This window comes from Chlamydomonas reinhardtii (assembly GCF_000002595.2).
Source record: "Chlamydomonas reinhardtii strain CC-503 cw92 mt+ unplaced genomic scaffold scaffold_27, whole genome shotgun sequence".
Taxonomy (NCBI): domain Eukaryota; kingdom Viridiplantae; phylum Chlorophyta; class Chlorophyceae; order Chlamydomonadales; family Chlamydomonadaceae; genus Chlamydomonas; species Chlamydomonas reinhardtii.
The window spans coordinates 3,711-12,957 of NW_025061540.1; the positions used below are offsets into that span (position 1 = coordinate 3,711).

A 9,247-nucleotide genomic window follows, 5' to 3' on the forward strand; every position below is an offset into this window, starting at 1 on the left:
ACCCTCGCATGCCGCCCCCGGATGCGTCCCTTCTGCGGGGTACGTGGCGGAGGCTGTGGGACAGCCACGCCAGTCGGGGGGCAAAGGTGCTGGTGTACCGGCTGCAACATGCTTACCTGCCTTGCGGGCTGTACAGGGCGGGCAAGGGCATTCGGCCACGGGTGACCACGGGGTGCGGGGGTTTGGGGGCGCACTGTCCTCACCCCGCCTGCGGGCCACCTGGCCCGCGGGCGTGGGCCAGCCTGACGCACATCTTCCTGGAGTGTCCAGCTTATGCGCAGGCGAGGACGTGGCTGCAGCAGCTGTGGGCCTGCGTTGCGCCCCAGGCAGCGGCGCCGCCAGTGACGGACGCGGGCTTCATGCTGGGGGACCGCATGGGTATGTGGGCCTCAGGCCCGCGGGGGGCGGGCGCGCTGCTGTGGAGCACTTTGCGGGCCACCTTCTTGTACGCCGTCTGGTGTGCGTACTGGTCCCGCGAGCCTGCTAAGCAGACGTCGGAGCATGTGGTTCGGGAGGTGGTCAGCGAGCTGCGCAGGGTGATGCAGCTGCGTTTCACTGCCGCCACGCTAACCCCTGAAACCCTGTCGGCTCTGCCCACACAGCTTCTCACCGCACAGCTCAAGGCGGCTAAGCTGGAGCACTTTGTTGCCATCTGGTCGGCGGGTGGCGCGCTTTGTGAAGTGGAGGAGGTTCAGGGTGGGTCACCGAAGTTGAACTTGCGGCTGACGCTTGCATCACCTGTGCAGGCCCCCTAGGTTTCCTTTTGGGCGGCGTTTCTTTCCAAGCGCTGGCGTGGTGTACTATCGTCATCAGCTTATCTGGCGCCCATGTGTTTTAGCTCTGGCTGGCGTCACAGCGCCTGGGCGGCTGTGGGACTTCCTGCACAGCGCGTCTTGCAGCGGGCTGGAGCCCACTTTTTTTTTTTGAGGAATCATCCTTACAAGGTTGAACAGGGGCAGACGCGCTGCCCCCCTGCTGCCTGAAAGCAGCCTGGTCCCCGAGACCAGAACCCTGATAGGGCAAGAAGAGAAGAAAAGAGAAGAGAACAGAAAGCAAACACCTCGAAAACCGCCACCAAGCCACCCATCCATCCCACCCCATCCCACCCCGACCCGGCAGACAGAGCAGGAGGCTGGCCCCCCCGCCCCCCGGGAGGGGTTGCACAAAAACACCGCCAGACCTAACCCAAGCACCAACCTACACCACAGCCTAACCGCAAGAACCACCACCACCGCGCGCCAGAAAAAGAAACACCAGCGCTACGCACTCGCCCCGCCCAAACCCACCCCACCCCCACAAGTCGGTTGCTTAAGCAACACCCCAGGAGAACTGGCAGAGGAGACACAAGCAGAAAACTAAACGGGCCAGATATGGCGCTGACTAATCGGGCTCCAGTCCGCTGCAAGACGCGCTGTGCAGGAAGGCCCACAGCCGCCCAGGCGCTGCGACGCCAGCCAGAGCTATGACACATGGGGCGCCAGATAAGCTGATGATGATAATACGCCACGCCAGCGCCTGGAAAGAAACGCTGCCCAAAAGGAAACCTAGGGGGCCTGCACAGGTGATGCAAGCGTCAGCCGCAAGTTCAACTTCGGTGACCCACCCTGAACCTCCTCCACTTCACAAAGCGCGCCACCCGCCGTCCAGATGGCAACAAAATGCTCCAGCTTAGCCGCCTTGAGCTGTGCGGTGAGAAGCTGAGTGGGCAGAGCCGACAGGGTTTCAGGGGTTAGCGTGGCGGCAGTGAAGCGCAGCCGCATCACCCTTCGCAGCTCGCTGACCACCTCCCGAACCACATGCTCCGACGTCTGCTTAGCAGGCTCGCGGGACCAGTACGCACACCAGACGGCGTACAAGAAGGTGGCCCGCAAAGTGCTCCACAGCAGCGCTCCCGCCCCCCGCGGGCCTGAGGTCCACACACCCATGCGGTCCCCCAGCATGAAGCCCGCGTCCGGCACTGGCGGCGCCGCTGCCTGGGGCGCAACGCAGGCCCACAGCTGCTGCAGCCACGTCCTCGCCTGCGCATAAGCTGGACACTCCAGGAAGATGTGCGTCAGGCTGGCCCACGCCCGCGGGCCAGGTGGCCCGCAGGCGGGGTGAGGACAATGCGCCCCCAACCCCCCGCACCCCGTGGTCACCCATGGAATAATAATAATAATAATTACAACGCCGGCCCATAGGGCCTGGCATGGATTAACGGGGCAAGGTGACTAGGGCGAGAGGGCCCGCCCCCCTCACGCTGACGCCTCACCACGAAAGAGTCACAACCTCCGAAACTACAACCTCTAAGTCCTAGGCCGCTCTTCAAAGTCCACTACATCCGAGCCTGCACACCTAGCATATCGAGCTAGGGAAACGCCGCATTATAGTAGTGGAGCACTGCCAGTTCGTGCAAACCGAGGAGCCATGGCGCTCCTCCTCGAGCCTTGGATCTTGAGCCTTGTCTTGAACCTTGGACCTCGCCACTAAATCGGACTTCTGCACCACGACCTTTCTAGGTTGCAGCGGGCATAAGCCCGCAATTGCCACTAAGGGCAATTACCTATCGTTCGTGGGATCACCAATCGGTTTCGCACCAATCTTTCACCTTTTGCGTAATTGGGCTTTTATCCAGATTTGTACCCGGGTCCCTTCAGCCGTAAGGACGAGTCAAATCGCTAACTGAGTTAGCGATCCGGTGATGTGGTCACCCGTGGCCGAATGCCCTTGCCCGCCCTGTACAGCCTGCAAGGCAGGTAAGCATGTTGCAGCCTGTACACCAGCACCTTTGCCCCCCGACTGGCGTGGCTGTCCCACAGCCTCCGCCACATACCCCGCAGAAGGGACGCATCCGGGGCAAGCATGCGAGGGTCGCCCTCCACCGCCGCCGCTGCTGCCGCCGCCGCCGTGGCAGGCTCAGTGCTAGGTCCCGCCCCGCCCGCCGCCTGCTCCTGCAGCCGCGCGGAGCGCCGCGGCCCCTCACCCGAGTGCTGGGACTGGGACGCATACGACTGCAGTTCTCTCGCCGGCGTGTTCTGCTGCCCGGCGGCCGCGGAGGTGGGGTGGAGCCAGGGGTCCAGAGCCACCGGGTTATTGTGGAAGTGCTGCGCCGCCGTGGTGGTCAGCTGCGCCGCTGCACGCTGCCACTCCGCCTCCCGCTCCGCCAGCCGCGACTGTGCCGCCGGCTGGGTCCCCGAACCCCCCGCCTGCTGTGCTGGCGCCGGGCACGGCATGGCTGCGGGGCGGGCCGGAGTCGGAGGTGCGGCCGGGTTAGCCGCGGTGATGGCCCGCCGCACCGTGTAGTCCGCCAAGCTGACACCCGCAATCCGGCAGTGCTCCGGGTGCACCACCACCCCAGCTTCCGGCGCCAGGAAGTACGGCGCCCGAGGCCACGCCCCTGCCCGTTCCCCTGGCGATGCTGCATCGTACGCCGCCCGCTCTTCAAAGGTCCACAGGTCCAAAAAAAAAAAAAAAAAAAAAAAAAAGGTGCCGCGGCTTGCGATGCTGCAGCACACAGGCAGGCTGCCACACCCCATCCACTGCCGGGGGCAGCACACCAGGCCCAGGCTCCAAGAGCCGCCCCGTGTAGTGGACGTAGGACACAGCCCCCGCAGCGTTAGCCACCCACAGCTGGTCCAGGCTAACCCGCCACTGTGGCGGCGCCGCTGGCGGCTGAGTGGCTGGCTGCGGCGGATGCTGTTCCACGCCCGCGCTCCGCACGTGGCCGACCGCGGCCGCCAGCCGGGCAGGCAGCCCCGCTGGCGCCGGCGCGTCGCTGTACACCCACGCCCACGTGGTGGCGGAGTCCGGGCGCACATGGGTAAGCAGCGCCCGGGTGAGCATCTTCCAGGGTTGCCGGCCTGGCTGGGCAAGAAGGGCGAAAGTCTTAGCTTGCAGGGCAGACAGGAACGCAGGCAGGTTGACGTGGTTGACACCCCCATCCTTGTACGTCAGACAGGCCGTTTCCCGCTTTGGCAGCAGGAGCGGGTTCCCGTGCGACACCAGGCTGGCGTCCTCAGCGTGCATGGAGCGCGCAGCAAAGTGGTCCACCAGGTCGGTGAGTTCCTTCAGCTGCGCAGGCGACGGGTTGAGGAAGCTGAAGTGGTAGGCCAGCTTCGCCGCCAGCACCTGCTTCGCAATGTGCACACGGCCAACGAGAGTCAGAGACAGGGCAGCCCACAGACGCGCCACAAACGCCATGCCGCGAGCCCGCCGGGTGTACAAGTCAGCTGCAGCCGCATCAGAGTCCCACGACAGGGGCACACCTAGGTGCGTCACGGCGCCAGTGGTAAACGGCACCCCCGTGTGTGGGCAAGGGCCCGTCAGGTGCGCAAACCTGCCAAGGCCCATGGCCTTGCTCTTGTCCGGATGGACACGGGCGTTGGACGCGCGGCAGAACAGCTGTACTGCCGCCATCAGGACCGGCCCGTCCACCGCCGGGTCGCGTGCCGTGAGGGTCGTGTCGTCAGCGTGGTGGGCAGCAGGTGGCGCCTGCTCGCCGCTGGGTAACAGGGGCGTGCGCAGTGCCCCTTGCTCCACCTGCCGCCGCAGAAAGGATGTCAGTGGCTGCATCTGGATGACCCACAGGGGTGGTGAGGCGGTGCTGCCCTGCGGCAAGCCGTTCAGCACTGGGAAGGCGTCAGAGAGCATCCCGTTCACACACACGCGGGCAGAGCCGTTGGCAGTGATCAGGCGGATCCAGCGCAGCATGCGCGGCCCAAACCCCAGTCCCTCCGCGGACGCATACAGCCACTGCCGGTGCACCCGGTCATACGCCTTTTCAATGTCCAAGAAGTACAGCGCACCACCCTGCCGTGGCGTGCCGTCCGCGCCCACGTCCAGGCGCATCCATTCAATCAGGCCTTGGAGGTACAGCGCGTTGTCTCCAATCCAGCGGCCGGTGATGAACGCGGTCTGCAGCTCATCCACAACTGCATCCAGGGCGGGCTGCAGGCGGGCGCTGACGGCCTTGGACACCATCTTGAAGTCGCAGTTGAGCAGCGTGATGGGCCGGTAGGACGCCAGCTCGGCGCGGTCCAGGCTTTTGCCCTTGTAGATGAGCGTGATGATGCCCTCCCGCCAGGAGGCAGGCAGCGCCGCCGCCATTTCGCCGCCATCGTGGGTGTCTGCAGCGGCAGCAAAGGCAGCGGCAGCAGCAGCACACAAGCGCGGACCCAGCAGCGCCCAGAAAACCTTGTACACCTCGTACAGGACCCCGTCCGACCCAGGTGCTTTACCATTGGCGGAGCCAGCCAGCGCTGCCATCAGCTCGGCATCACTGAGGGCGCCGTCACCGGACCCCTCTGCGGCAGCCTGCAGATCCGCCGGAACCTTGCGGTCAATGGCCGCCAGAAGCTGTTGCTGCGACGCCGTACAGACCGGCTGCACGCGGAACAGGCCGGTGGGGCTGGTGCTGCTGTACATGGCTGCGGCGGCTGCTGAGACAGTGTTGCGCGTGCCCGGCCCCGTGAGTGCCACAGGCGCCGGTTGCCCCGGCACCTTCAAGTGCGTGATGGGCTCCTGCGCGCCGGCTGCTGGCTCGTCAGCCTGCCGATGGAACCAGCGAGTGCCCCGCTCCCCATGCTCCTCCATCAGTGCAGCGCGGGCATTGTGGCTGGCCGCTGCGGCAGCTGCCCGCTCCTCCCGCACCGCCAAGTTGGCCATGGCCGCAGCCTGACGCTGCGCGGCGCTGGCACCCGGCCGGTCGGCCAGGGCAGCGGCCGCGTCTGCGGCCAGCACCACGCCATGCAGCCCATCCCGGGTCTGGCGTGCATGCCGACGGTGGATGCTGGTGGCGGCCTCCCGCAAGAAGAACTTGTCCGCCTCCCATTGCGTGCAAGCGCCGTCACCTGTACTGGCCACGGGATTTGCGGCAACGTGCGCCTCCAAGCGCTGCTCGAGCTCCAAACGCAGCGAGGGGTGAAACAGCAGGTATGTGGGGAAGCGCCACTGCTCCCGGTGCACATGTGGCAGGTCGGGCAAGGACAGGGTGAGCAGCACACTGTTGTGGTCCCCAGGCGCCCCATACGTGCGAGCGACATCCACCACCCACGGCGCCGCGGTGGCACTGACATACCACCGATCCAGGCGTGCGGGAGTGGCCGGCTTGGGTGTGGCCGGATGCGTGTAGCCCTTGGCGCCGCCACGCTTGCTCGCCCAGGGGTCCACCAGACTGAACTGGGCGAGGAGGCTGGCAAGTTGCGGGGCACCTGCAGCACGTGACGGGCTAGGGGCCGCCTCCTGACTGGCATCGGTGACACAGTTCCAGTCCCCACCGACAACAAGCACCCTGTCCGTGGCCAGGTGGGGATGCAGCCCGGCAAAGAAAGCAGGCTTGTCCGCCACGGCCGTGGGCGCATACACACACACAAAGCGCAGGCGCAGGTGACCCACGTCCCAATCCCAACATACCACACGGCCCGCCGCATCCGTTGACGGCGGCTGCAGGACGCAGCCTGTAAGGGACAGCCGACTCCGCGCCAGGATAGCCGCCCCACAGGAGTGGGGCGACGCTGCCGGGCTGGCAGCGAGGCAGTGGCGCCACGGAAGGCACGCCCCCTGCGCGGCACGAAGGCAAGACTCCAGCGCCGTCGTGTCAGTAGCGTGGGTCTCCTGCACCATCGCCACATCCGCCCCAACTTGCTGCAGGTGCGAGACCAGCGCCCGCGCCTTGAGCGGCGAGCCCATGCCGTTGACATTCACTGTCAGCAGCCGAAGGTTCGCCGCGCGCACTGGTGGCCGCATTATGAGCCCCCGCCGGCCACGGCAGCGCCGTGGCGGTTGCGGTTGCTGTTGCTGCTGTGGCGTTTGCCGCGGCGGGCGCCACCCTGGCTGGGGGGCGCGCCGCCGCTGCTGGTGCTCATGCTAGCGGCGCCTGAGCTGGCGCCGCCGGGGCGCAATGGAGCGCTGCCCAGGCTCATGAGGCTGGAGGTACTGCAGCTGCGGTGCTGGCGTTGCCGGCGGCTGGGCCCCCCGGCCCCGCCGGGGTCCGCCGGCCCACGCTTAGCAACCGACTTGTGGGGGTGGGGTGGGTTTGGGCGGGGCGGGTGCGTAGCGCTGGTGTTTCCTCTTCTGGCGCGCGGTGGTGGTGGTTCTTGCGGTTAGGCTGTGGTGTAGGCTGGTGCTTGGGTTAGGTCTGGCGGTGTTTTTGTGCTACCCCGCCCGGGGGGCGGGGGGGCCAGCCTTCTGCTCTGTCTGCCGGGTCGGGGTGGGGTGGGGTGGGATGGTTGGGGGTGGTTGGTGGCGGTTTTCGAGGTGTTTGTTTTCTGTTTTTCTTCTCTTTTCTTCTCTTCTTGCCCTGTCAGGGTTCTGGTCTCGGGGACCAGGCTGCTTTCGGGCAGTAGGGAGGCAGCGCGTCTGCCCCTGTTCAACCTTGTAAGGATGATTCCTCAAAAAAAAAAAAGACCGCAGGGTGCGGGCGTCTAGGAGCATGTAGTCCATGTAGGCCGTCTGCACCTGCTGCGCGGCGTCATCCAGCTGCTCCGTCACGTCGGAAGGCAGGGGCGTGTCGGCAGGCTGAGTATAGGCGCCACCAGCCAGTGAACTCGTCGCGCAGCTGCGCCAGGACGGCGGTACGGCCGGCCGGCACACGGCAGACGGCCCAGTCCGGTACGGTGGCGCCCTGGTCATGGAGGTAGGCGAGGAGGCGGCCACCAAGCGTGTCGCGGCCAAGCTGCGCCCACTCATACCCCTGCACATCTGCGCAGCGGTTCTGGTGCGTCACGAGGTCAGAGCCGATGGCAACACACGTGTCGCGGGTCAGGCAAACGGCCCCGTACTCCGCCTCACTGCCCGCACCCCCACCAGCGCGCCCAGCTGTCGGCCGAAACCACAGCCGGCGCGCCCAGGCCCCTGCCCCTGCCCTTACCACCACCCGCCGGTTGTGACGTCTGCAGTGGCGACCCCGCCTGGGGCGGCGCCTGGGGCACTGCCCGCCCCGCTCCTCCACCCTGGCGCCCCGACCCGCTGTCCCCACCAGCCTGCTGTCCCCCGGCCGGCCGCCCAGTGGGCACGTGCGGCGGCGAGCTAGCACCGTCCTGCGGGGGAGGCAGCCCGCCGCCCAAGCGCCCTGCCCTCTGTTGCGGGAGCTGGGCGGGGCCACAGCGCCCTTTGGAGCGGGGCTGGTGCTGCGGCGGCGGCGGCGGTGCGTGCGCGGCTGGTTGCACCCGTCGCCCACGCCCGGACGCCACCGTGGCAGCGCCATCACCTGCCCCGTCCTGTCCCCCCAGCGTGGCCAGGACCCCAAACCGGGAGCCGGTCCGGGGCCTGGGCGGCTGCACCTGGTGCTGCAGCTCCTGCTGCTGCTGTTGCTGTACCCGCCGTTGCTGCTGGAGATGGAGGTCCGCCTTGTATGCCAAGTACCGCTGCATCGCAGCTGCCAGCTCCTGATCCTGCCTGGCGGCTGCCCGCTGATCAAAGGGCGGCTGTGCCGCGGGAGCCCCACTGGGCTGCTGCTGCACGCCAGCCGGCCCAGCATCGGCAGTGCGACGCCTGGCCGCCGGCGGCCCCCCCACGCCTGCCGACAGCTGCCCCCCGCTAAGCCCTCCCGCTGCCACCCGCTGCTGTGAAGAGGGCGGCTGCTGCCGCTCGGCCCTCCGGGGAGCCGTAGCAGCACGGGTGCTTCCCCCCGCCACCAGAGCTGGCAGCGAGGGCGAGGCCACGGCGGGTGGTCCGCTGGCGCCACCAGCGGCAGCCGCTGCGTCACCCACACCCGCCGCCTCCTGCATCTGCACGTCCCCCACGTGGTCAACTATGTCAAGGCGTGGCCCACGCCGTGACGCCGCCGCACCAGGGCCACCGCCCGCCCCGTCCTGACCCCCCCGTGTGGCCAGGACCACCACCTGGGAGCCGGTCCGGGGCCTGGGCGACTGCCCCTGGCGCTGCAGCTCCTGCTGCTGCTGTTGCTGTAACCGCCGTTGCCGCTGGAGATTGAGGTCCGCCAGCGCGGCCAAGTACCGCCGCATCCCAGCGGTCTGCTCCTGATCCTGCCCGGCGGCTGCCCGCTGATCCAAGGGTGGCTGTGGCGCGGGAGCGCCACTGTGCTGCTGCTTTTTTGGGCTGAGCCCCCCCAGCGAAGCGTTCCAGGGGGGGGCGAAGCCCCCCAGGAACACCCCTGTCCGTGGCTGGTTCGTTCGTGCGTCGGCAAAACATAGCATACTGGCGCAAACCGCGGCTGCTACGTATTAGTATATGTTAATGCCTATTGCATGTAAATAGGTGGCAGGGAAAATTCGGGCGGAGCGAGAAGTGCCTTCGCGCGTCCATGGAA

The 9,247-nt window shown here is 67.2% G+C and overlaps 2 protein-coding genes across 2 annotated transcripts in view; one reads left to right on the forward strand and one right to left on the reverse strand.

The window, feature by feature from the left end:
- Positions 1 to 947, forward strand: part of CHLRE_27g757147v5 (uncharacterized protein) — a 3,982-nt gene extending 3,035 nt beyond the window's left edge. The window contains exon 2 of the mRNA XM_043072983.1: positions 282 to 947. Within this exon, the coding sequence (XP_042914084.1) occupies positions 282 to 755 (474 nt within the window). The 3' untranslated portion in view covers positions 756 to 947. The remainder of the gene's footprint in view (positions 1 to 281) is intronic.
- Positions 948 to 2,149: 1,202 nt separating this feature from the next.
- The window catches only part of CHLRE_27g757197v5 (uncharacterized protein), a 10,676-nt gene continuing 3,578 nt past the window's right edge, over positions 2,150 to 9,247 (reverse strand). Inside the window, exons 4-7 of the mRNA XM_043072984.1 lie at positions 8,259 to 9,091; positions 7,847 to 8,015; positions 3,537 to 6,680; positions 2,150 to 3,214 (exon numbers count right to left, since the gene is read on the reverse strand). Coding sequence (XP_042914085.1) covers positions 2,667 to 3,214; positions 3,537 to 6,680; positions 7,847 to 8,015; positions 8,259 to 9,091 — 4,694 coding nt within the window. The 3' untranslated portion in view covers positions 2,150 to 2,666. The remainder of the gene's footprint in view (positions 3,215 to 3,536; positions 6,681 to 7,846; positions 8,016 to 8,258; positions 9,092 to 9,247) is intronic.